The following is a 27830-nucleotide window of genomic DNA, read 5'->3' on the forward strand; positions in this document are numbered from 1 at the left end:
AACCTTGCCATTTACCTCTTCTGAGGTAGTTTGCCGCATTTACTTCAGGAAATGGGGCGGCGCCAGCTGGGCGCGCTTCATGATTCTTTTAAGAGTAACTTATTGTTGCGCTTAGCAACAAGAAGGCAAGAAATTAGTCCAAAATTTTTTTTAAAATCCTTTTTCTCGATTGCTACTGCAGGAGCATATTCGAGGCATGGAAGGTCGAGAAAGTTTTTCCTAACATATCTGGCTTGAGAAAGTATCACCATCTTTTGATGATTGCACCTTTCTTCAAGGCTTTTCCACAGATCTGCAGGATCTTTTAATGTGGGATATTCATTTTTCAATCATACTTCAAGATGACGACGAAGAAAAATCATGGCCTTGGCTTTATCCTTCTGGGATGCATTATTTTTTAGCCTTAATGGTATCTCCAAGATCCATTGAATCAAGATGGATTTTAACATCTAATATCCATGATAAATAATTATTTTCAGATATATCAAGAGCATTATATTAAAGATGATAGAGCTTCGACATAATAAAAATTTGTTATTTGGAGTCTTCCTAAAATTTCGTTAGAGTTTCGTGCTGATAACGTGTTATAAAATAACTAAATAAATAAATAAATAAGGAAGAGGTAACAAATATAAAGTAAAAAAATATAATTAGATAACAATATTAACCACAATTACTATCTCAATATAAAAGATATGATACTTATATATTTATATATATGTATTAACGTATGAAAGAAAGAAAGAGAGGAAGAATTTTGTATATAGACAATATATAGAGAAAGAATTCTTATTGATTATAGTGTGTAACATTAACGGAAGTTAACTTTCTATTTATAAGCATATAGAAGGAATATTTTCAACCTTCATTAATTTCATTCTCTCTTGAGAATGTAATCCTCATATAGAAAATGGACATCCACGTCCCATACTTATCGCAACAATACTAATATTCTCATGCGATTTGAATAATTAAATCTTTGAAAACGAGAGTTATGAAAAATAATAAAGCGGCCATGCATGAATAATCAATTTTAATTGAATTAATAATTTTTATTGTATGAGGAGTTTTGTTTACACCAATTGACATACATGGGTTTTAAAATATATACAATATTTTTTAAAATTTATTTTATCAGTAATATGAATTTTTGACTACTATTTTAATAATTTATTCATTTTAGTATAAATAAATTTAGGTGATAAATGACATTTTTGTTCATTTATATCAAAATTTAAAGATCTTAACTAACAAATTAAGTAACAACAACAACAAAGTATTGTTTCACTAGGTGGAGTCGGCTACATGAATCAAACAATACCATTGAGCTCTATCATCTATTATGTCTACAGAGAGACTATTTACATGTAGATCTCGTTTGACCACCTCATGAATGGTCTTTTTAGGTCTTTCTCTATCTTTTACCCCTTGTCTATCTTCAATCTCATCCACCCTTCTGACTGAGTGCTCTATCGGTCTTCTTCTCACATGTCCAAACTTCCTGAGACGCGATTCTACCATCTTTTTCACAATAGGTGCTACTCCACCCCCATCTCTCTCTCTCTCTCTCTCTCTCTCTCTCTCTCTCTCTCTCTCTCTCTCTCTCTCTCCATTCCTTATTCTATCCAATCGTGTATGACTACTCATCTATCTCAACATCTTCATCTCTACCACACTTAACTTATGTTCATGCTCCCTTTTGGCTGTCCAACACTCTGTACCATAAAGTATAGCCGGTCTGATAGCAGTGCGATAGAATTTACCTTTAAGTTTTAAAGGCATTTTTTTGTTACATATAAAACCAGACGCAGTCCGCCATTTTGACCAACCTGCTTGGATCATATGATTTACATAATTTTCAATCTCTCCATTATCCTGTATGATGCACCCAAGATACTTAAAACTCTTAACTTTTCATAGGGTATTTTCTCCAATCTTCACCTTTATATTAGGGTTTTTCTTTCGCAGACCGAACTTACATTCCATATATTCCGTCTTGCTACGGCTTATGCGCAGATCATACACTTTTAGAGCTTCTCTCCATAAATTCAACTTTTTATTTAGGTCTTTCCTTGACTTTTTCATAAGGACGATATCATTGGCAAAAAGCATGCACCAAAGCACAGGCTCTTGGATATGCTCTGTGAGTACTTCCAAGACTAATGTGAAAAGGTATGGACTTAAAGATGATCCATGGTGTAATCCTATACTAATAGAAAATTTCTCTGTCACACTACCTTGAGTCTTCACACTAGTTGTAGCCTCAATATACATATCTTTAATTGCACGAATATATGCGATCCTTACTCTCTTTTTTTGAAAACCTTCCATAAAACCTCCTTTGACACCTTATCGTACGCTTTTTCCAAATCAATAAAAATAATATGTAGATCGCTTTTATTACTACGACACATCTCCATCATCCTTCTTAACAAGTATATCACTTCAGTGGTGGATCTACTTGGCATAAAACCAAATTGGTTCTCTGTTACTTGTGTCTCTTGTCTCAACCTCTATTCTATCACCCTTTCCCATAACTTCATGGTATAGTTCATGAGTTTGATCGCTCTATAGTTTTTTTATAACTTTGTATATCCCCTTATTCTTGTAGATAGGTACCATGGTGCTCTTTCTCCACTCATTTGGCATTTTCTTAGACCTTAAAATCTCATTAAAAATCTTAGTTAACCAACTGATGTCTTTCTCTACAAGGCCTTTCTAAACTTCAATCGGGATATTATCGAGTCCTACTACCCTACCATTTTTCATCTGCTTTAGAGCCTCTTTTATCTCGAAGTCTCGAATTCTTTGATAGTAGTCAAAGTTTTGATCTTCTCTCGTGCATAACCAACCAAGGTTCAGAAGAGTCTTCTGTCCTTCATTAAATAACTCGTTGAAGTAACTCTACCACCTTTCATTGATCTTCTTTTCTTGAGGCAACACCTCTCTGTTTTTATCCTTTATGCACTTAACCGGATCCAAGTCTCTCCTTCTTCTTTCACAGCTCTTTGTGATTCTATAAATACCTTTTTCTCCTTCTTTCGTGCTTAAGGACTGGTAGAGACCCTCATATGCTATTGTTCTTGCTTCACTTACATCCACTTTTGTTTCTTTTTTAGCCGCCTTATATTTTTTTTAATTATCTACATTGCGGCACAAATATCACCTTTTAAAGCACACCCATTTACCTTTATCTTTTCTTGTACACTCTCACTCCACCACATGACTTCTTGTCTCTTGGTCCTATCCCTCTAGATTCACCAAAACTTTCTTTTGTTATTCTTCTAATAACTTCTGTCATTTTCCTCAACATCTCCTCCGCGCTTCCATTCTCATCCCACTTTGCCTCTTCTTCTACCCGTCTTAGGAAGCTTCTTTATCCCTCACCTTTCATCCGCCACCACCTCGTCCTTAGGTTCTTCGTATGATTTCTTTTCCTCAATTTTTACTCAACGCGAAAATTCATGACGACCATCTTATGTTGTGTTGTTAAACTATCTCTCGGAATAATTTTACAATTAATACCAAATTTTCGGTCGACTCTCCTTAACAAGAAGAAGTCAATTTGAGAGCTTGTCATGCCTCTCTTATAGGTTATAAGATATTTGTCTCTCTTTTTAAACATGTATTTGCGATGAGGAGATCAAAGGTTGAGAAAAAATCCAAAATATTTTACCTTCGGTATTGGCTACCCCAAAACTATTGCCTTTGTGAATACTTCCATACCCAGTCACTTCTCTTCCAACATAGCCATTTATCCTAGTAAGAAAATCTTATCTCCCGAAGGTATGTCTTGGACCAAACTCTCTAAATCCTCCCAAAACTTTATCTTGTGTTGCTCTTCCGAACCCACTTGCGGTGCATAGGTGCTAATCACGTAAAAAGTACCTCATTCCACCACAAGTTTGATAGAGATGATCCGATCTCCCACCCGCTTGACATTCACTACGTCCTTCTTCCATTGCTTATCCACGATAATACCTACCCCATTCCTATTTTTCACCTTTTCTGTATACCAAAGTTTGAATCCGGAAGTATCCAACTCCCTAGCCTTCGCACCAACCCATTTTGTTTCTTATAGACACATGATGCTAATCTTCCTCCTTGTCATGGTATCCACCACCTCCATGAATTTTCCTGTTAGAGTGCTTATGTTTCATGTCTCAAATCTCAATCTTCTATCACTCCGACCTTTACTTATTTCTTTGTGAACTAGTTTATTTACCCTTATCCATTCACAAAAATACAGGAACCCTTACTCATTTAACATTACACCCGGACACCGATGCAGCGGCTCTTATTCATTTGACACTGTACGCGAGCCATACAGTACGTTGCTTCCGGACAACGACCTAGTTTTAGCGCAATAACGTATTTGATCCATATCATGAAAATTCGACTAAGTTTTTATATTGATTGTCGAAGATCTCACAAATTTTTTCTCTTTTATCCGGATTTGGGACTGGTTATGTATTGCAAATGTAAGATAGGTAGAGTTTAACTAACAAATTAAGTGATGCTAGTAAATTATAATAATGGATATGAGATCATAAACTATATTTTTACCCGAAAATTTAATATAATAATCCATGATCTTCGATGAGGTTTCAATTTTCTTATCAAGCGTGGATAGATAATTTCACGTTTCTTAGTGAACTAATTTCAAACGATAATAAATTAAAAAGCTTCAAAATGTCAAAAGGATGAACAATAATGAGTGGTTTAAACTAATAATTAAGAGAACGAAGAATAACATTGATGTTTATCTAAATAGATCGATCAACTAAATTAAGTAGTATAGAAAAAGAAGTAATTACTAATTAGAGAAATTGGATAATAGCGTTGAAAATTAGAAATTAATCTCTTCGACTAATTGATAATAACGGGGAACACGATGTTGACTTTTCTCGAGTGAATTAAGGCCACACATAGAAGGGTCAAGAAATTAAATAAATAATGTACATATTCGAAATTACAATTAATTAATGGCAGTTATAAGATGCTAGTAAAAGCAGCAGTATTCAAATACGGGAATATTCGACTTTTATATTATTCTTTGGTTTTGGTCAATTTCTTGCGGGACACGAACTAATTAACTACTCCAAAATATTGAATGACCAAAACTAAATGTACTATGTTACATGTACACGTGAGGTGCCACCATGTGAGAAATTCTGTCTGTTCATAAATACTACTAAATATTCTTTTAATATTATGATGAAAAATAATATGATATCAAATTATTAATATCGAGATTTAATACGGATTTATGATAATATATGATTAATATGAATATAAAAATTATGATAAGGTTTGTACGGTATTAATGATGAGTTGATGTATTGGATGTTTTTATTAACCGTATGTGATTCTTTCGAATTGAAAGGGAAGGGTGGTTTTTCGGATAGTAATTTATGTAATTAAAAATTTCGGGAAATAAAACTACACAAATGTTCTAGAAACAATTTTAATACAAGATTATCCTCAATTTATTATGTAAATCGTGAATTTTAAACACGATGTAGTGTTTGTTCATAGAACCCAAGAGAATTCCTCATATATCAGTTTTTGTTGTTTGGTTTAATTTGCATGTGTGTGTTGAAAAATAGACTGGATTTGTCTGTTTATTTTCTACCCAGAAAACCGTTCAATTCATACATACCCTTGTACAATATTATTTAATTTCTCAAATATTCTCCATCTTGTCTTGTTGCATTGGCGAAAATCAAGCTATCACCAACAAAGATTAGGTGATTTTACTTTTGGAGTTGATCTATAACTCACTCCCTCGAATACCATTAATTTCACTATTTGACTTAAGATGTTGATAAATTAGATTATATCTACAAATTTGTAACATTTATTTGTATCCGATATATAATTTGTGAATATAATTCGATTCGCAAGATGATTTAATCGAATCCAATCCACATTCTAATTGAATCGAATCGTATATAAGATTGTGTTTATTTTCGAGAATAGGACATTAAGAACAGGATAAGACAAGACACTGATGGACAGAGACACAAAATTTTGTGTTCTTGTATTTTATTTGATGATAAAATAAAATAAATTATGAAAATTTAATTTATTCATTTTTTTTATTCAAAAAATTTGAAATGAAAAATATAATAATAAAACATATAATTATGAAAAATTAACAAAAATAATAAAAAAAAAAAGAAAAAATAAGTTGTATTCATTGTTAGTGTCTTCATATCTTTCCTGTCAAGATGGACACAAAATATACTAATTCAGTGTCTCTGGACACATTGTCTCTATCCATGTCTCTTCTACCAAACACAATTTTGTATTTTCGTGTTCCTGTCTCAGTGTTCTACTGTCCTGTCTTTGTAAACAAACGCAGCCTAATATATCTATATTCGTATATTTGCAAATCTACTCTAAATAAATATAATATATATAAGTTGCATGTATGTTTTATTTTAAGTAATAATTATTATTTATATATGTTATATTAATTTTTTTGTTATTTAAAAAAAATTGGTTTAGGAATATTTAAAAAATATATATTTAAAATAATGTAAAAATATATATTTAAGAAGTTTTTGTTAGATTTTTTTTAATAAAAATAATTTTTTTAATATATATATTGAAATAAAGAAAGCTCAACACATTAAAGTGGAGCAACAAATAAACCAAACACAACAAGAGGCAAACCCAACACAAAGGTTGTCAATTTTCTGTCATCTCCAACATTGCCATCAACAACCAAAAGGATCAATACCAACCCACTCTTTGTAGTTCAAAAACGTCTTTCTTTGTATAAACTCGGCACCTATTTTTTTATTATTGAAAATCCTGTCATTGCGTTCCTACCATATGTTCTAAATCACTGTAAAGAATCTAATCAGCTACATCTTCTGCTCCTCTTTTCTATGAGGCATGCCAGTCCAACTTTTAAACAATTATTTAAGGTAACGTTTGTTTTGAGGTACTAAGACAGAGACTGAGAGACTGAGACTCAGTATCATGTTTGTTGGTTCAGAGACTGATATTAAAATTTTTGTCTTTTTCTCCAAAATTTCAGTATTTCAGTACCTCCAAAAAATGGGGACACAGGGACTAAAATTTTTAGAGATTGAGACTGAAACTTTAATAACATTTTATACCTAAAATACCCTCATTTCAATTAATTAATTCCAATTTTACCTTTTGTACAAATTAAATTAGAGTTTCATTCTTGTTTCAATTTCTGTCTCCTATTTTGCACTAAACAGAATACTGAAATTTATTTTAATCTATGTCTCTTAGTCTCTGTCTCTCAATCTCAGTCTTTTCGTTTCTGTCTCTCCACCAAACGCTGCCTAATGGTTTTAGGGATAGTCCAAACTCTATTAAAACACCTCAACCAAGTGCACCACACTTATCATTTAAACTCACAAAAGAGTTAGTAGAAAAAACACATTTATTATAAAATTTCAGACAAATTTATCCTCCATTTCAGTTGATAGTTTTACTGGCCTTAATCTATCATGAAGATGACGAACAAGTTTCAACTCCCATTGGAACAACCCTCTTCTCCAATGAAAAATTCATATCCACTCTAACTCATCTCAAAATCCACAGCTCCCTATCACAAATCTTTAATTTGTTGGTTTGAAATAGAATAGAGTCTTGAAAAATTCGCTTACAAAAAATCACGTTGAACCCAGTTATCTTCCCAAAAAAGAATTCTTTCATTCCCTACTTTTATCGCCATCCTATTAATATTTTTTTTCACATGTTGTTCTTTTATATTCAACTGACAAATGTCTTTTTACGGGTTCCTTTATTGGTACAATTTAATTTAGTAACATCACATTGAGATTCATATTGTTACAAGAACAAACAATTTTTTTTCACAATAGACAATCCTCTTTTAAAAATTGCCACCACTACTAAAACAAAAATGCGATATTCCTGATTACTGTATCTCCAATCTCCAAACTCTAGCCTTTTTAATATATTTTTTATTTTATAAAATATATTTGATATCTAATTCAATTTACAAATATACAAATTAAATCGAATTTAAATATGAAAAGTATAAATATAAAATTTAATTCGATGAATTTAGTGAAAATTAAATTGAAAATTTAATCATATTTAATCCAATCCGCGAATATCTGGGTATACTGTGTTAAATATTAAGTTATTAACCACAAAGATAGAACATCTGCACATATATATAACAAACAAAAAAGCTCATAGAGGTTATACCGTTTTCACGTTCAACAAGACAGAAAAAAGAAACAGATTTGAAATTTATGGCAATGTTGGTTATTATTCTCTCTCTTCATTAATAAAATCATTTTAATTTTAAATTTCTTAATAATTTCGTATCTAAACAAAGTCAGATAAAATATTAGAACAAATAAATAGTATATAATTAATTCTTTTTTATAATAAAAATAAAATATAGATTTATTTTAAATAAGAATAAGATACTATTTAAAAATAACTAAAAAAAATGAGTAAACTATACTAAAGTGAAAGTGATGAGAAAATATTAATCTTTTTATTTTTAAATTAAAATAGTAAAATTTATATATAACTATATAAATTCAATTATAATTAAATTATTATTTTATTATTTTATTCATGCTCTTTATTTTAGAGAATGTTTTTTTATATTAAATTATACTACCCTAGTATAAGGTTTGGGTACCAGTGTAAATGTTACTAGAATTATATACACACAGAGTCCCTAATAATTTTTTAATCCGATAATTTAATTATTAATAAAATTTAATTATTAAAATATTTTTATTTTAATTAGATAAATTAATTCTCATTTTAAATTATTTGTTTATATAAAAAATCAATTTATTTTTAAAAAAAAACTTATTTATGTTTTATAAAATACTGACATAAATTAATTTATTTAAATTTTAAGTAAAGTTTCATAAAAAAAAGTAAAAATTATTTTATTGATTAAAATTTGTTAAAATTTAAATTGTTCTATTAAAAATTCGGTGAAAACTGATTTAGCATATTACACATTTATAATTTTTTTTTCCAAAACTCAGAGAATGCGAAAGGGGTTGGCGGGTCACAGCTGAAATAAACTCCAAAATACAGCTCATGAGCTTAAGGATGACGTCATAGGCTTACATAGGTAGGAGTCAAAGTAGTTGACCAACAATTAAACGCAGTGTTGAATCCACCTTCCCAAATCCCAACCTCAGAGCCTCAACCTCGTCTTTACTTTGCTGGCTAAACTTTTTGTTAACAAAAATATTTTTAAATTTTGTTATTCAAATATTTTTATATAATTTAAAAGGGTGAAAATTCAGGTGAAGTCGATTTTAAGTGAAATTGATACCTAAGAGCCGTTAGTGAAATCAGTCAAATCATCTAACGGCTTTTAGATATTAACTTCATTTAAAATCGAATTCACCTGAGTTTTCACCGTTTAAAAGTGTACCGAAAGAAACATTTTCATCGTTTTTGTTCTGAGACTTCTTACATGCATTTTATATTTTATTTATCAAATTTAATAAAATATATTTTTTTTTTAAAATAAAAAATAACAAAAAGGTCAAAAAAATTTTGTTACGTTTTTAGATAATTTAAAAATAATTTTTATTGATAATAAAATTTAAAAATATTTTTGTTAATATCAAAATAAATTAAGTATAATTTTTGTAATTTATCCAGGTTTTAACCCCTCCCACCCCAACATATATACATGGCAAAATTATAAAAATAAATTTATACAAAAATTTTAAATTATATATTGTCACACAAATGAAATTATTTTAAACTAATCACTTCTGATTGAATAAAATATTTCATATATATTATAACTGTTTTATTAAAAAAATATCAATTCTTTTATAAACTTAATTTTTGTTGTATACTTGATAATTGTACTAGTTAATAACGTATATTTTTAAGCTGTAAATATTTGATGATTATACTGTAAACATTATAATACACACACTTTTAATTAAACATGGCACTTCTTATTTTTTAATATTACTCACATTTAATCCCAATCACTACTGTATGTCACCCTATATCTGAATTTTACAATCAAATCTATAGCTTTCAGTAAAAAAATTTTAGCTAATTGTTTTTAAAGGAAAAAGTTATTGAATCAACCAAAAAATTTTTTTTCTTCTTCCATGACTAGCTAGTATGCTTTTGAATGAGCTTGACTATAGATATCAAAGGGGGATACCTAGTATAGTATTAAAAAATGATTAAAATCTAACAAAAGTTTAACCGCAAAAGGAGATCATTATAGCCAATGAATTATAGTTCAAATGACATAGTCTTTCTATACTCAATTAAGAGGTTGTGGGTTCGAATCTCCTATTTTTAGTAAAAAAAAAAAAAGAGATCATCATAGTTTAAAACTATAATAAATAATAAGGAATGTTAAGGAGCCAGCAACTTTTGTGATTTGTAGCAATCAAATAGCTATCAATGATGGTTTTAATAGTATGAGATTGGTATAACATTTCATCCAATGACTCATTTTTTTTTCTGGTTACATGTTGGTCAGAATTTAACAAAGTTGCTGGCTTTTAGAATTTTCCATAAATAATTTATTAGTACATTTACATTTTGATATTAAAATTACAGAATTATGAATAATTTTTTGGGCGTTAAAGCATAGGATTATGATGATCCGTTAGAACATTTGATAAAGGATGAGTGTAACTACCATTTTTCATGGTTATGGTGTCTCAAGTCTCATGCATGCACAAGACCAGAAGCACACAACGACGGTCAACCATGTCCCCCCCTCCAAATAGAAAAATACTAAGCCGACACTTTGATCTTTGACATAAAAAAAAATATTACTAGAAAATAAAATGGTAGGGAAAAAACGAGAGAAAGGTTTTGGTGACGCAAGCAATGACAGAATCAAGAAGTGGAACCGCCACACGTGTCGACCATCCAGTAATGCGTCGCCACGTGGCAGTAGCAGTCAGCATGAGAAAAGAGGAGGCTGAGGTGTAGGTATAGCCTACTAATAAACGCTCGAACAATGCCACCTTCACCACGTTTTCACTACTTATCACGCACGTGTCTAAATTCCTCTCTCTTGTTCCTTCACGCGGTTATATAACTCCCCTCTCGTGACTCTCTCATACGTTTCAACTCGAAATTCAGCATCATTCACCACCACCAGCACACACACAGAGATTCGATTCGGTTCGGTTCGGTTCAATTCAATTCATTCAATTTCAGCTAGAGTTGAAGCTTCTCGAGAAATCAAGAACAAGAAGAAGAAGGAGGAATAATGCAAGGTGGATTAGAGTTACCGCCAGGGTTCAGGTTTCACCCGAGCGACGAGGAATTGGTGAACCACTATCTCTGCAAGAAATGCGCAAAGCAATCAATTGCTGCTCCAATAATTAAGGAAATCGATTTGTACAAGTTCGATCCGTGGCAGCTTCCAGGTACTTAAACGCTCGATTTCTGTTTTCAGTGGATATTTATTCGTAAGAATTCGAGTTTGACTTATTTATTGATTGCAGAGATGGCGTTGTACGGAGAGAAGGAGTGGTACTTCTTTTCGCCGAGGGATAGGAAATATCCGAACGGATCCCGGCCGAACCGGGCGGCTGGGAGCGGGTACTGGAAGGCGACCGGGGCGGACAAGCCGATAGGGAAGCCGAAGGCGCTAGGGATAAAGAAAGCGCTAGTGTTCTACGCCGGAAAGGCCCCGAAAGGAGTGAAGACTAATTGGATTATGCATGAGTACCGTCTCGCCAATGTTGACAGATCCGCCGCCAACAAACTCAACAACAACAACTTGAGGGTATTAACTACTAGAACCTTCTCTTCAAACCTTTTTTTTACCCTAATTTATTTTATTTAATAATAATAATAATAATAATTAAGGTTTTTGATTACAAAAATTGGTTGTGGAGAGAGGTTGATATTTAAATTCTTAGTATTAGAATTATTTTTTAAAAATAATTTGAGCATAACTGTTTTTTAGTTTTTATTGGATCCAATTAACACATTCTTTTAATTTTTTTTTATTCTATATGGGTGGTTCATTTGGGGAATATTTTGTGTGCATCTAGTCTGGTTATTTATAATATCATTTGATCAAAGTATTTGTGATGCAAGATTTTTGAAGTACTGTTGATGAGAATCAACTTTTCTTTTAGTATGATCTGATTGGAATATGTTTTGGTGCAGCTTGATGATTGGGTGTTGTGTCGAATCTACAACAAGAAAGGGAAGATTGAGAAATTCAACTCTGCCACAACAGGGTTGGAACAGAAACTACCAAAGTTTTCACCAGGGGAGATACTTCACTATGATCATGATCATGAGCATGAGACAAAGCCAAAGATTATCCACAATTTCTCCAACAATGAGCACCAATTGTACATGGACACATCAGATTCCGTTCCAAGGCTGCACACGGACTCTAGCTGCTCGGATCACGCGGTTTCGCCGGACGCCACCTGCGACAAGGAGGTGGAGAGCAACCCAAAGTGGAGCAATGAGCTAGATATGCAGCTGTTTGATACCTTTGATTTTCAGCTCAACAACTATGATAATAGCCTCCCAATGAATGATGATGACCTTTTTGGAAATCAGTTCCAAATGAATCAGCTCATGTCTTTCCAAGACACATTCTTGTTCCCACAAAAGCCATTTTGATTCTTTTGACCATTAAGAATTATTGGGAATTGGAAGAAGAGGGGGAGAAAAAAAGTTGAACCTTTTTTTCTGGGAAAATGTGGTGGAGGACTAGTGCCTAATGAGATCATGGGACCAAAGCATATGTTCATTTTTTGTAGTGAAAACTCAGCATTTAACACAATTCACACCTACCTAACAATTTCACTTTTGGACCATTGGATTTTGGTGGCTATTCTTTGTTCTTCGGAGATTAGGGAGGGAGATGTGAAGGAAAAAAAAAGCCAAAAAAAAAAAAAAAAAAAAAAAGAAAAAGAAAAAGAAATGGAGATCAGGTTCTGTACTCTGTAATATAAAGAATAAGTAGCAGAATGATCTCAAAGTGGGTGTAGATCCTTTGGGCCATTTGATGATATTTTAGGGTGTTAAATGTGTAGTGGTTAGGACTCTTAGTAGGGGAAATTCTTGCTCCATTGGTTTTGTTAGTTGATTTTTCTATATATTAGTGAATTATAATATATAATATAATATAATTCATTATTGTTTGCAAAAGAAAAGAAACAATCAAAGAGAATGTTTCTTTCAAGAATCTTTCTGTTCAGAACCAACAGTGATTTTAGTGTGACAGTTGTATATAAAGCAAAGCATCTTTTCTGTTGAGAGAAAGGGTAGCTGTTATTTCTAGAAGAGTAAAAAGGATAAGATTCCATTGTAGCATATGGATTAAGACGATTTGTTTCTACAGTCAAATTTGAATAGATCAAAAACCAATTGAGAAAGCAGATGGATTTGTGGTACAGCACTGAATTGATTAATTATGAAATCAATATATGATATTTGCATCAACTTGCATTACTCTGCCTTATCAGTTCCAAATGGAAACCTCAGAGCTGTAAATCTTAATGTAATCATATGACTAATTAATTTCTAGGTTGTAACCAGCTGTAACTACACTATTAATCTTATTAATGTAAATTCCCACATCACCAGTATATCATTATGTTTTCTACTATTTATAAGGCTAACTTCACAAACAGCTCAACATTCATATGATACAACACAACCACTCTGTTCTATAAACAGTGAGAAATAACTGCTACTTAGTGACAAATAAAGGAGAGAGAAAGAAATATAAATCTTTTTATGATTTAAATGTTGGCATGTCTTGATTTGGGGATTTTGTCACAATCTGCTGGTGCCCAACCAATCATCATTTTCTCATTGTCAAATACCATCACTTTGTCTTGCATGGATATGTCTGCATGAATTAAACAACCAATACTCTTCATGAAGAGTTTCATAGAAAGTTTTTGGTACATGTGTGTGATAAGTTCATATTTGGGTATCTTTTATTCAGATACATTGATCCAAAGATGTACTAAAGAGATAAAAAAAGAATGAAAATTGTATTAATATTCATTACCTCCAATTAGGTTTAGATCTCCCATCCCTACTTCAGATCCATTTAAGATTCCCAAGCAAACATTTCCCATGTTCTGTTAACAACAGTTCATGAACATTAGCACAAGTGACATAACATTTTCTACTGAAAAATAGTTGTGGTGACTTACTGATATTATGAGGTATGCCTCAGGAGGGATTTCAAACTGAGCTTTACTTCGGCCGCCGCCGGCGAAAGAAAGCGCCATAGGCTTGAAGTATTTTCTGACTTCATGTATGCTTCTGAAAGGCCTTCTACCATGCCAACATTGAGGGAGTGTGTGATCATCATGTGCTTCTTTTAAAGGCTTCCCAGCTAACTCCTTATTTAACTAAACAATTGAAATCCAACAAAAGAACCATTTTACTAAGTAAATAATCTTGCATTATGAAATTGACATAATGTCAGTAGAAATGCATAGTAGTAAATGTTTATTGATTTTCAGTTTTTCAACTGACCCAAGAAATTGCTGCTTGGTAAGCCATGGAGTTGAAGTAAGTGTAAGAACTTCCAGTGTCAAAAACACCATGGAGATTTCCAATCCCAGTTCTCTTTCCTCCCAAAAGGAGTTCAGCTGGCCCAGCTGAGTAATGTTTGCTGATACACATCATAGTAATAAATGTGGAAAAATAAAGATAAAAATTTTAGTTGAGACGATGATAATAGTTGTCATTGTCTGTTATGAAGCTTAAGAATTTGAGTCAACCAGTGAATATTATTATTAGTAGACATTGGAAGATATGGTTTTGGTTGAGATTTGACTTACAAATGTGTGGATGTCATAGGAGTCCAAGTGAGTCTAGAAGAGTCAAAAACATGACCAAAATAGATATAGCCTCCCCCTTGTGAACTCAAGCAGTGTCCAACTACATTTCTAACCAAACCCTGACTATTAAGCTGTGAAACCAAGCTTGATCTTCCCCTTCCAAGACCAAGCATTCCATCCAATGGATGGTATGAGTGCTCTTGAAATAGCTGATCATATCCACATCCAAGTGCCATTCTAACTCTCAGTTGGATTCCATTTGTGAAGTTCAGAAGGTACACATCATTCACAAGAACACCAAGGGAAGAGTAATGATCTGCATACTCAACTTCATAGTCACATTGGTGTGGCTGTTCACATTCATATGCTTCATTCTGATGCAATGATGCACACATTGGATCCCTACATGCCACCAAGTCATTGCTCGGCCGGTACAACGGATGCGGCGTCTGTCACAAAAATAAAACAATAACACCTGGCGTCGTTTGATCTATGTAACCAGTTTCATTTAACGAGATAAAATTTTATGTTTATTGTAATAATTAGAGAAAATTTTTTGTACTTAGTCCAAAATTTATAATTGCTTGAGTTTATACTTGTTACACTAATATTAATCAGATCTACTACTTAATTATCTAGGCCCATAAAGAGTTATTAGAAGATTCATTAGTCTATAAATAAGTGAATCAGCCCATTATTAAATCATAAGATTGAACAATAAATTTGTGATACCTGAGTGCAATGAGTACAAGGGGCATCACATTGAAGCCATGTGAGGTCGCTGCCTGTATCAATGTCAAGGTAATAAGGCCTTGGTGGGTGCCCTATGTTCAATGTAACATTATAGAACCTGTAAATGTTCAAATATATTATTTGTATGATTTAACTATAATTAGATAATTGTGTAAAAACTTTTTGGTATGACTAGTATGAATCAAAATTAAATTCACACATAATATCAAAATATACAATGTCAATACACAAATCTTCCAAAATTGTGTTATTGCATGAATAAGAAATTTAGGTAGCGTTTGTTTTAAAGTACTGAGACTGAGAGACTGAGATTCAGTATCATGTTTGTTGGTTCAGAGATTGGTACTAAAATTTTTGTCTCTATCCTCAAAATTTTAGTATTTCAATATCTCCAAAATGTAGAGACACAGGGGACTAAAATTTTTAGAGATAGAGACTGAAACTTTAATAACATTTTATACCTAAATACCTTCATTTCAATTAATTAATTTCAATTTTACCCTTTGTACAAATTAAACTAGAATTTCATTCTTGTTTTAATTTCTGTCTCCCACTTTGCACCAAACAGAATATTAAAATTTATTTCAATTTCTGTTTCTTAATCTCTGTCTCCCAGTCTTAGTCTTTTTGTCTCTGTCTCTCCACCAAACGCTACTTTAGAGAACTAAGATCTTGTGATTTTAATTTCTAAATTCATTATGAAAGAGTTTCAAATATCAAAAGAAATGCATAAAGCAAGAGAAAAAAAAAAAGGACTATTATATATACATACCCAACCGGATAAACGTTGCCGTGAACTCGAAACACGACGGATGAGCTAGCTCGATACTGATTAAGCAACGACGATGATAACCATGAAGACGAGGAGGAAGAGGAAGAGGAAGAGGAAGGTTCATCAAGAGGAATAGAGTTTCTTCTTCCATTTCCATAATTGGAACTAATACTTTTATGCTTATTACTATTACTACTACTACTACTACCAAACCAAGCTGAACAAGTTGAACAACATAACAAGAAAACCAACAATAATAATCCTGGTAATAATAACTTCTTCGTTCCTTTCATCATCTCATAACAATTTTCAATTCAGTTGAAAAAAATAATATATGAATTGCTGGAGAGATCGAATTAATAATTGATGAAGAAGATTATTATTATGTCCTAAGTATATATGGTTTAATACGTACGTTACGTGTTATTGTGTGATGGAATAATTATTAATGCATGAAACCAAGTTCCAAATTAAAGACTTTATATTATATGATGTGAGGCCAAGGAAAGGCATTGCTTCAGTAATTAGAAGTAGGATTTCTTCTAATGTGAGGGGTTCTTATATTCCTTCCTTCATTGCACCTAGCATGATCTGTAGAAAATATCTTTTCACTATTTTTATAATGTATTTTTGGCTACTTTAATTTGTTGAAGTAGGGAAACATGTGCCTACCGATGCTAACATATATAATAATTCATTTACTCTTAATAAAAGTACAGAGTCTCATTTTTTTTATAGTTAATTTTAATTAATTTTTATTTTATTTTATCTTTTCTTTACTCTTATTGAGATATGATTTCAATTCTAAACACATATCATTTATTTCTGTCATGACTTCTAATAAAATCATCACTGATTTTAGGCTACATGCATGTATAAAACTGTATTCGAACCTTGATACTTGCTTAAGCGGATAAATGAATTAACCACTCGGTCAACCCAAGTTGATTATTTTTGAATATTTATTTGAATGTTAATATATGAGTTAAAAATGAAATTTCAAAAAGTTGACTAATATTGATTGATAGATAATTAGTTTTTGAGTTGCATTATTTTTTTTATTATTTTAAATTTTTGACATAAATAATTTTATAATATGATATCAAAATTTTTATAACAAAAAAAAAATCTAAACTTTACCCCTCAGAAAAAATAATTTTAGTGTAAGACAAATTAAAATAAAAAAAAGATATATGCAAAAATATATACAAAATATTTACTTAAACTTTTGAGGTAATTAAATGCATTCATGACACTAATTAATTAAGTATTTATTTATTTATTTATTATTATTATTATTATTATTATTATTATTATTATTATTATTATTAAGTGCAAAAATACTTATAATGGAAGTAAGAATAAAATGATGCTGCTCCAGAGAATCAAGAAGATGAGAAGCTAAGATAGATATATTCATTTTATGTTATTATTATAAATATATATTTCTTAACTCAATAAATAATCCGGTGAAGAATGAAGATGTTGAGCAAGTGATTAATACATAATAATTGATACTTAAGTGATCATTTCTTTTGGTTTCTAATGTACTTAAAGTGATATGATACATAGGCACATAGTAGTCAATATAGTTGCACGGCAGTTATTTAATCAATTAAGTAATCATGAAATGCACAATAATTTATTAACCGATAATATCAAATTAACTCAAGATTATTGATTAAATTTTTTTTCCCACCGCATTTATCACCGGAATTGGAGTACAGGAACTAATCTGTGGCAGATTAAAATTTTATTTAAAAATTTGTTACTCATCATTAGATTATTATACGTATTAGACAAGATTCAAATCGTAATACTTATTTAAATGAATTAATAGTCTAACCATTAAACCAATTCAACTTAGTTTCATTAAAATCACAAGATAATAAACGTGACAAAACACAATATAATAATAAAGTAGACATCACCAAATTAAAGGAAAAAGATAATAATAATGTTAAAAACTTTAACCTATCACTTATATTGTATCAAGACAAAATTCTAAAATAATTGTACTACAATCTATATATTTACAAAAATTGTATGAAAGAGATGGAATAATTTCCATAAGCTTGATGACATACATATAGAAGGCTAGTGTCAAAGGAGCAACTTATTATGTCCCTCTAAATATTTATGAGTTCTTGCTTTGTTTTAATATCTAGAGTTTAGAGCATCCAATCAAAATAAGAATCATGTGGAAGATATTGCCATTGATAAGGGCCTTCATCAAGCTTTGTTTTTTGGGTGTATATGGGGGATATCTCATAGATGAATCACCTTTGAAACTTCTATAGAGAACACCTTTTTTGTGGCTGAATTCATCAAAGGAGAATTTGCCATGGTAGCAACCCATTCCACTCTCTCCAACTCCTCCAAATGGCAAACCAGGAGTTACAACCTATGTCAACATTACTCTTTTATCAAAATCAAATTATTTTTGGTTAAAAACCTCAAAATATATTATAGAGCCAAAATATTATCTTTTTTTTTCTGCCAGCAATAATTTGCATCATATTTATAGAGATTTTACACAAAAAAAAAAATATAGTTTATACGTATATTTATTAGAGTTTACATACATAAATCAATATGGTTTATATATATGTTTTTCAGAATTTACACACATGAATTAATAAAATTTATATGTTAAAGACAATTTAATATTTGTACTTATTAAATGATGACTAAAAGTACTAAAAATGGTTGGTATCCAAAATTTTTTTCAAAGATAATAATTTAAAGCTAATTAAAAAAATATATATAAGTGAAAGTAATATTTTGAAGCTTATTATTATAACCAAAAAATTAATATTTTTTATCCGATAATGTTACTAATTTAATCTCAAATATCAAATATTAAATAATATAAATAATCATTTCATTTTATATCCATTTTTGAAAATATACACTTAAAGGTAGTTTTTTTATTTCTTTTTTTTTTTTATACATTTCAAACACAATACTTATATTAAAATTACTTTTCAACTAAAGTATTATTAAAACATAAATTAGTACTTATAATCGATTACTTTAAAAAGAATTGTACAAATGAAAATTCTTAAAATAAATTAAACTTTTCAGCATACCATCCCAAAAGTACCCTAATCTTTAGCTTACTTGTAAGACAGTGTCATTGATGAGCATCCCTCCTGAAGAAATGTTTTCCACAAAACTTTTCTTCAGGTCTTCATTGTTTGTGAAGAGATATGCAGCAAGAGGTTTTGGTTTTGATTTTATTATATCAAACCCATCTTCTATCTTATCAACCTGCAAATTAAAAAACAACAATAGTCAGCTTCAAATTTTTTTTATTGTCTACGGTATTTTATCACCCGACAGGTCAAAAACTAATTCATCACACATCTTAGTTCTATTTAAATGTCTACTGTACAAGACCCTATTCCGGTCTGGTCCGGTATGGAATGAACTTAGAATCATGGAATCGACTCGATCATCAGATTCTAGATTCTAAGTTCATAACCCTAGCCCATTCCCATTTTGGGCGGAACAGATCTACTAATTCTTTGATTCCAGTTAGTAAGATAAGAGGGGTCGGATCTTGAACTAAGAAATAGATTCTAGAAGCTAAAAAAGGGTATCCTGAGCAATTTCAATAATCGGGTTCATTGATATTCCTGGTATAGTAGATGCTATCACACATACAATCATACTCAATTCGATGGAATTGTTTGATCTTAAAGAGGACCCTCTATAATTTCGCACGTTAGACGATATTTAAACTCCTATATACTTATTTAAACTGATGAATAAATTCATTACTCGGCCAACTCAAGTCAGTTATAATCGGCATCAAATTAATGTACTATTATTATTACTATTCCTTTCTTTTGTGTTCTACAACTAATTAACTCACAGTGATAATTGGCATTATTGGCCCAAATATTTCCTCTTGCATCACCAATGAATCATCTGGTGCATCCAATATGATTGTTGGAGCAATCTTTCTACAATAAAATCAAATTATATTAATTAAAATACAAAGATCCTGAGACAATAGAATCAACAGAAAAAAAAATAGAAATAATGCTACTCACAATTGATCCTCGTCCTTCTGACCTTCTAAAACAATTTTATCAGATATCTTGTCATCATTCAAAAGCTTTAAGAGTCGCGAAAAGTGCGACGAAGACACGATTCGCGACATGTCTTTGGATTTCATTGGATCTTTTCCGAAAAATTGCTCCAATTCCTCCTTGAGAGCATTTATCTGTGGAGTGATTAGTGATAAATGAGAATTTATTGAATATATTTAAGAGAGTAGAGTTATTGAATTGTGTTTATGAAATGATACAAGTGTTGGAGCAAAATGTTTAAGAGTGATGATATAATCAACAGAAATGCATGCTTGTCCATTGTTGCATGCCCACTTTCCAGCTATTAATCTTCTAGCAGCAACCTGAATCATTTGTATAAGTGTCATTCACATGTCTAAGCCAGAAATGCAATTGAATTCTTCAAATTCAAATCATATGTTACTTGCAAGTTGAGATTAGAATCAACAAGAGCAGGGCACTTTCCACCAAGTTCCAGAATCACTGGGGTAAGGTGCTTTGTAGCAGCAGCCATCACAATTCGTCCTACTCTAGCATTACCTGCATCCATAAACTATGTCTTAGACAAATAAATCTCTAATAAATTTTATTATAAGATAATTACATCTCAAAAAATATCATCATAAGTCAAATTAATTCTCTTCACAAGACCATTTTATCTATCTGCACTAATTTATTAGGTAGTGTTTGTTTTGAGGTACTGAGACAAAGACGGAGAGACCGAGACTTAGTATCATGTTTGTTGGTTTAGAGATTGGTACTAAAATTTCTGCATCTGTCCCTAAAATTTCAGTATTTTAGTACCTCCAAAAAGTAGGGACACAGGGGACTAAAATTTTTAGAGATGGAGAAAACTTTAATAACATTTTATATCTAAAATATCCTCATTTCAATTAATTAATTCTAATTTTACCCTTTGTACAAATTAAATTAGAGTTTCATTCTTGTTTCAATTTCTGTCTCCCACTTTGCATCAATACTAAGATTTATTTCAATCTCTGTCTCTTAGTCTCTGTCTCTCAGTCTCAGTCTTTCCGTCTCTGTCTCTCCACCAAACACTACCTTAAGGAACAAAGGTTGCGTTTAATTTTAAGAATAGAACAAGACAAAACACTGAAAATCGAACATAAAAGATAAAGACATAAAAATTAATATTTTGTATTTTGTTTGGTAATGAATTGAATATAAGATAGAACAAATAATAAAAATTTTAATTTATCTTTATTTTTTTCTTCATACAAAATTTAGAATAAAAAATAAAATAATAAAAAATATAATTATAAAAATTTGATAATAATAATAAAAAAATAAATTGTATATTTTGTCGGTATCTTTTTGTCCTCCTATAAAAAAAAATATATTAATTCAGTATTTCATAACACAATATTTCTGTCTATGTCTCACATGACAAACACATTTTTATATTTTTGTATTTATGTCTTGTGTTTTGTCTTTATAAATAAAAGCAGGCAAAGTGTGACGTTGATTGAATGTATTATTAGAAAAACAAGAGTAAGAAACAAATTGAAGTACCTGTGTAGAGTATCTTATCCCATTTCTGCTCCAATAGTGCGGTTGTTTGAGGAGCACCTCCTTCAATAACTCTGACAGCAGAGTTGTCCAAATATTTTGTCAGCATATCTGCCAGCAGTGCTGATGATGCCGGAGCAACTTCTGATGGCTTCAGAACCACTGCATTCCCGGCCGCGATTGCGCCGATCACCGGCTCCAGCGATAACACTACTCAATCACATCCAGAAAATTAAAGCTCTTCATATAATAACAATCTCAGTTAATAAGATATGTGAACATACTGAAAGGGAAGTTCCATGTTGAGATGATGAGCACAACTCCAAGTGGTTCTGATACAATCTCTGCTGATGATGGATATGTTGTAATCGCAGTTTTCACCTGAATTTGTTGATAACAAACAAATTTTTAGAAAATACTCTCTTTACGTTTATAGTCCGCTTCACGTGAAGTTGATAGCTGAGAGCCGTTAGATGAAAATTTAGTCAAATCAGTCAAAGCATCTAACGGCTCTCAGCTATCAACTTCATGTGAAGTCGACTACACCTAAGTTTTCACCTTATAAAAAATAATATATACACATAAAAATTAGTTATTAAATCAACTATCATGTATTTTTTTAATAAAATATACGTGTTATTTAACATATATTTTATACTGTGCCTAATTTGTAGTATACATATAGTATGATTATATGATTATGTAGACCAAAATTTGGTTGCTGATTTTTTTTTTAAGTAAAATAGTTGTATATTTAAAAAATATTAAAGATTATTTAAAAAAGGATTGAGTGATTATGAATGATGCAATGCAAATATTTCTGTTTTGCTTTTGGTAATTAATTAGCTACCTTTGTAGGCTTCATCCACTGATGCAATGCTTTAATTGCTTCACTGCATGAAGATTTTGTCTGAGAAACCTGCATTGAAGAAGCACAAGGGTAAAATCTGTGGCCACAATCATGGAATGGACAATCAAAAACTTTAAAATGTCACCATCATTAATGTCAAATTTATAAAAGAAAAGCTTCTGAAAAGAAAACCCCTCGTCAAGGTTAAAGTTCAAAAATTTAAACTCCAATCAAGATTCAAGTGGAATATGATATACTAAAATAACATATTTATATATAAAATATATATTTTATTATTTTACACGGATTAATTGCTAAAAATAATCCAATACAATGTAATTTTATTTTTTCGATTTTTAACCAATTTATTTATAACTGATTTTATTCTAGTAACTAATATTTAATTAATTCATTTAAATTAGTCGGTTCGACTTTTAAAAAGTAAGAACCATGATAATAAATGAATATAATTTTTCTTAAACTAATCAAAAGGAATATATATATATATATATATATATATATATATATATATATAAAAGCAAAGTAATTCAAATTTGGGTATGAATTTGTAATAAGAAAAGAGAGAAAATAAAAGGAAAAAAAGGAGAGGAAATTGGAGACCTCAGCTATGTATGCTTCAAGTTGAGGTTTAGAAAGGTCCTTATCTACTGCTTCAATGATGTCCTTCTCATTTTCTTCAATCATCTTAGCCATGGCTTCCAACTGCGAAATCCTCCATTTGTAGCTTCTTGTCTTCCCTGAGTCAAAGCTCTTTCTCAGCTCTTTAACCACCAAAGAAGCCTTGTCTTCATTAAACACACCCTTCTCTTTTGCTTCTTCCATTACTGGTGGCAGAGTTTGAAGCTTAAACAAGAGAGGAAGAAAGTGGAGTTGGATTTTGCAAAGTTAGAAAAGGGTGAGTTATATTATGATTAAGAGTACTAGACGTGCTTCAATCACAGCCAGTTAATTACGTGTGTGAAACATATGAAGATAAATAAATATCATTATCATCATGCACTTGACATGACACAAATTTGTTTGCGTGTAATCTATACCACTCCTCCAAGAAAAAATGCCACAATGCATTCAAGACATTGTTCTGTTCTGTTCTGTTTCTGTACGCTGATGTATGGGTTTTCACTTTTTAAATGTACTTGTAATTTTGGTATTTCACTATTTTTAACAATTGCTTTTAATTATAAAGTATATATAATATATATTAATTAAAATTATATGTTACGATGATTAGAATATTACTGATATTTTAGATATATTTAAAAAAATTTTAAAAATTATTTCAATTCTAAAACTAAAATAATAATGATTTACTATCTCAATTCTTAAGTGGATAAATAAATTGATACTTCGATCAATTTAAGTTGGTTTACCGTTAAGGTTTTTTTATAGAAATAATAATAAGAGTCACTGTCTTACTGGTATAAAATTTAAAAATTATATTAAAACAATTAAAATTTCAAAATTCAATTTAAGATATACCTACAATTTTAGAGATTAAGTTATGCATTAACTCAAAAATAATAATTTTACTCATATTTTTTATAATATCACTTTAAATATAATTTTTTGTACTATTATATGCATGAATTTATAAAAAAAAGGCGATATTGTCAATAAAGTATTATAATTAATGAAACGAAAATGAAATAATATGTAAGTTTATAAAAATATATAAATAATTAAATGGTAAAAATTCATATGCAATTTTTTTGATACAAGAAAGGAGCGAAATTAATGGTTAAAAATTGATAAATTATAATTTAGTTAATATTAGTGTATAGAGTATAGACTATAGAATATAGAGCATAGTAACTAGAATTTCGATTTAACTCTTAAAATCTTTCGATATTACGATTTTAAATAAGTTTATCGATTTTACGAAATTTATACTAAATCTGATGATTTTACAATTTAAATCTTATTAAGATTTTACGTTTTATATTTTTTATTTATTTTTTCAATTTCACATAAAATCTCGATTTTTTACCTTTCTCTAGACTATAGAGTGTAGGAGATGGAAGAAGGGTTATTGAAAGTTAGGTCACTTACTTTACCAAAGTCAAAAACAGAAGCTGTGATTTTGATTGAATCGACAAAGAAAAAAGAAAGATGCTTCCACTAAAGCTGGTTCGTTCTCTCGTCTTTGGTGAAACCATCAATCACCATCCACATCTCATGCATTCCCACGCTCATTCCGAACAAGAAAATGAAGAAGAAGAAGATGGGAGAAGGAGAAACAGAAGACGAAGAATAAGAGCAAGAAGAAGAAGATCAAAAACCGCGGCTCTTTTGTTCCTTCCAACAAGAGAGATCGTAACCGACACATACAGACTCGCCGCCATTGCAAGAACCTTGGGAATGGACTTGTTCCCAACGCCATCTCTCTCTCACATCATCTTCTCCAACTCAACGCCATTCTCATCTTCTTTGTCGCCGCATTCAACTCCTTCTTCTTCGTTACCTTCTACTGCCACCACTGCCACCACCACCACCACCTGCTCGTTTTCTTGTTCTTCGTCTTCCTGGCCGCTCCAAGATGACGCCGTTCCGATCCCTTTCCCTTCCCTGACTCCGGCCCCATTGACCCACCTTCGTTACTTCGTCAACCTCGCCGCACCCTTCTTCAAGTTGGTATTTTTCGACGGCGGCGCAATTGCCGGAGATGGTGGCGGTGGAGGAGGAGGACGAAATTGGGATTGTTGCTCATTGTCGATGTATTCTAGGGTTACCGGAGAGAGGGTCGATGATATGGAGGGGTTTTGCAGGATTCTTGCTGGGAAAGGTTGGACCTTTTTCAGGACACAGAAACGGCCACCGAATGCGGCAGCGGATCGGGGTTTTTCCGGTGGTGGGGGTGGTAGTTGTGAGGTTTACCTGTTTAGGAAGGTTGATATGAACCGGGTTCGGGTGGGTCGGGTTGGTGGTGGTGGTGGAGGAGCAGATGGAGCTTGTAGGGTTAGGGAGCTGAGGTTGCCACATTTGGATTTTGGGAATGCTCCTTTGAGGATCTTGCAGTATATTTTGCTCATGACTGATGATATCTTCTGCCTTGCATGAATTTGGAAAATTGGTAATTGTTTGATAAAATTTCAGTTTGGAAAATATGCTTTACATTGTAGCAATTGTGTGGGATTATTATATTTGGATTTCATAGATTTTAGTGGCTTTGCTTCTAGGGTTCATATTTAGGAATTAATTTGATGCTAGGGTTTAAGAATGGCTAGTTCACCTTGGTATTAGGTTAGCTAGTTAGATTGGAGAAGGAGACTCTATATATCAATTGATTAATTGAACATTGTTAGATTAGGAGTTTGAGATCCTTAGATGAAATTGGTCCTACTAATGTTCTTTAGTTTGAAGTTGACTTGTCTCCGTGTTATCTCAAGGTCACAGGTTCAAGCCGTGGAAACAACTGTGGTCCTTCCTTGACCCTTCGTTAAATAATTTTGTTATTATAGTATAAAATGAAATCAATTAAGACTATGTGCATTAATTTAGATTGAATGCAATGTGCTAATTGTTTTTGGACTTGGGGGTGTTACACTGTGATTAGATGTTGATTGCAAGAGATGGTGAAGAAATGTGGCATCTGGTTTGGTGGTCTAATATGTTGAAAGGGAAGCTAAGAAAGTAATTGGATGTTGAAGATTCCGGGTGAGTTTTTGGATCCTTGGCCTGGTTGGTGGTGGCGGCGGAAAAAGTCATTCCGCCTGTTTTGTGATCGATTCTGAACAGCGTTGAGCAGAGATGGTTGCCACTTGCCATGCAGCTCAAATTCTATCCTTGAGAATGCTTCTTATTCTGCCATGCCATTATGACTGCCAAACAAGGCATGTTGATTTGTTGCTGCCCTTGGAATACAAACTGTTCACAAGTTTAATTCTGAAGGCTGGGAAAAAAAAGGAGTGAACCCCAGCAAGTGCAACACTAGACAGCAGCAGAATGTAGGACCTATGTTATAATTGAGTTCATACTGGTGGAAGCCATTGTTATAGTGGTGAATTTGATTGAATGGGTAATTGTCAATAAATAAGGAACTATTTTGTACCTAAAATGTTCCCTCATTATGTCTGCTCTTTGGTAAATAGTTAAATATTGTTCTTGATCTGCCCCATTTGTATTAGTTATTTGTTTGTTACAATTAATGTTAGTTAGTTACTCACTTGATAGTTGATACTGTTCTTTATGAAGAATTGAAGATGTATTTCTCATTTTCTCTTCTTTCTCTCACCTCTCCTTATTCTCTTATCACTATGGTTATCAGGTTCTTGGTGAACTCAGTGTATGTTCTTTCTCTCCAAACATAATCACAAAATTTGGACTAATACGTTTACTATTTGGATCAAAGTTTACCATTTCATCAACCGATCAAAATGTCAAATTTGTGTGTTTTTCTTGTAGTTTTTAAGGATGGATCCATCACATTAGTGGTTATTATTACTAGTGGATAAGTGGATTTATATGTTCTGTGCCTATCAATCCAATGTTTTTTTTTTAATTATTTTTTTATTGGTGTGATTTAGTGACTCATCATTTCCTATTAACCAAAAAACTGTGTTTAAATTAATTTTTTTATTGGTAAAGTTCTTGACTTTGACAAGAGAAAGTTTTAAGTACTCAATGTTTTACAAAAATATTTAAAATAAATAACTTCAAAAAAATATCAGTATGAAAACAAAACACTTTAGAAGAGAAACGAAAAACAAAGATAATATTGTCTTTTATTTATGTAGTTAAATATCTTTAACATTGCCACACCAAAAAAACTTATTTAGTGAAGTGGTTGCAATTTTTCTCACTCTTTTAAATAATTTTTTGTGCTATTTTTACTCCACTGAATCTGTCCTGTTCCCATAAATTTCTCTACTTGTTTCTTTTAAAATTTAAACTCTGGCTTGCATCTCTAATTGCTTTGCTCCAATTGGCTAAATTAATGTTTGCTAATAACTTGTTTTCTGTTAGGATGATAAAAGAATTAAGATGTGTTTGGGTAGTTC

At 31.3% G+C, this 27830-nt stretch overlaps 4 protein-coding genes across 4 annotated transcripts; 2 read left to right on the forward strand and 2 right to left on the reverse strand.

Moving 5' to 3' along the window:
* Positions 1-10986: 10986 nt before the first annotated feature.
* Positions 10987-13403, forward strand: LOC112769228 (NAC domain-containing protein 2). Its single transcript, XM_025813684.3, has 3 exons — positions 10987-11420; positions 11499-11782; positions 12172-13403. Exons 1-3 carry the CDS (start codon positions 11261-11263, stop codon positions 12640-12642), a joined length of 915 nt encoding a protein of 304 aa, XP_025669469.1. The 5' UTR covers positions 10987-11260; the 3' UTR covers positions 12643-13403.
* On the reverse strand, positions 12896-16812 carry LOC112769227 (aspartic proteinase Asp1). Its single transcript, XM_025813683.2, has 7 exons — positions 16354-16812; positions 15561-15678; positions 14829-15277; positions 14521-14659; positions 14193-14393; positions 14045-14117; positions 12896-13879 (listed from the first exon to the last, which is right to left on the reverse strand). Exons 1-7 carry the CDS (start codon positions 16647-16649, stop codon positions 13770-13772), a joined length of 1386 nt encoding a protein of 461 aa, XP_025669468.1. The 5' UTR covers positions 16650-16812; the 3' UTR covers positions 12896-13769.
* A 1476-nt stretch (positions 16813-18288) lies between these two features.
* Positions 18289-23771, reverse strand: LOC112773183 (aldehyde dehydrogenase family 3 member I1, chloroplastic). Its single transcript, XM_025818241.3, has 10 exons — positions 23434-23771; positions 22813-22881; positions 22247-22343; positions 21966-22172; positions 20857-20972; positions 20672-20776; positions 20415-20587; positions 20234-20324; positions 19477-19626; positions 18289-18757 (listed from the first exon to the last, which is right to left on the reverse strand). Exons 1-10 carry the CDS (start codon positions 23653-23655, stop codon positions 18518-18520), a joined length of 1470 nt encoding a protein of 489 aa, XP_025674026.1. The 5' UTR covers positions 23656-23771; the 3' UTR covers positions 18289-18517.
* A 1086-nt stretch (positions 23772-24857) lies between these two features.
* On the forward strand, positions 24858-27044 carry LOC112772030 (uncharacterized). Its single transcript, XM_025816908.3, has 2 exons — positions 24858-25903; positions 26387-27044. Exon 1 carries the CDS (start codon positions 24943-24945, stop codon positions 25888-25890), a length of 948 nt encoding a protein of 315 aa, XP_025672693.1. The 5' UTR covers positions 24858-24942; the 3' UTR covers positions 25891-25903; positions 26387-27044.
* The last annotated feature ends 786 nt before the right edge of the window (positions 27045-27830 follow it).

This window comes from Arachis hypogaea, chromosome 18, assembly GCF_003086295.3.
Source record: "Arachis hypogaea cultivar Tifrunner chromosome 18, arahy.Tifrunner.gnm2.J5K5, whole genome shotgun sequence".
NCBI lineage: Eukaryota > Viridiplantae > Streptophyta > Magnoliopsida > Fabales > Fabaceae > Arachis > Arachis hypogaea.

Excerpts from the sequence above, each read along its gene's own strand:
- LOC112769228 (XM_025813684.3), top strand. The coding sequence starts at position 11,261 with ATGCAAGGTGGATTAGAGTTACCGCCAGGGTTCAGGTTTCACCCGAGC. Across the intron at positions 11,421-11,498 it reads CGATCCGTGGCAGCTTCCAG|AGATGGCGTTGTACGGAGAG; the intron begins GTACTTAAACGC and ends TATTGATTGCAG. Across the intron at positions 11,783-12,171 it reads TCAACAACAACAACTTGAGG|CTTGATGATTGGGTGTTGTG; the intron begins GTATTAACTACT and ends GTTTTGGTGCAG.
- LOC112769227 (XM_025813683.2), bottom strand. The coding sequence starts at position 16,649 with ATGATGAAAGGAACGAAGAAGTTATTATTACCAGGATTATTATTGTTG. Across the intron at positions 15,679-16,353 it reads GGCAACGTTTATCCGGTTGG|GTTCTATAATGTTACATTGA; the intron begins GTATGTATATAT and ends GAACATTTACAG. Across the intron at positions 14,660-14,828 it reads CCTATGACATCCACACATTT|CAAACATTACTCAGCTGGGC; the intron begins GTAAGTCAAATC and ends GATGTGTATCAG.
- LOC112773183 (XM_025818241.3), bottom strand. The coding sequence starts at position 23,655 with ATGGAAGAAGCAAAAGAGAAGGGTGTGTTTAATGAAGACAAGGCTTCT. Across the intron at positions 20,588-20,671 it reads AACATTTTGCTCCAACACTT|ATAAATGCTCTCAAGGAGGA; the intron begins GTATCATTTCAT and ends ATCACTCCACAG. Across the intron at positions 19,627-20,233 it reads CAATAATGCCAATTATCACT|GTTGATAAGATAGAAGATGG; the intron begins GTGAGTTAATTA and ends TTTAATTTGCAG.
- LOC112772030 (XM_025816908.3), top strand. The coding sequence starts at position 24,943 with ATGCTTCCACTAAAGCTGGTTCGTTCTCTCGTCTTTGGTGAAACCATC.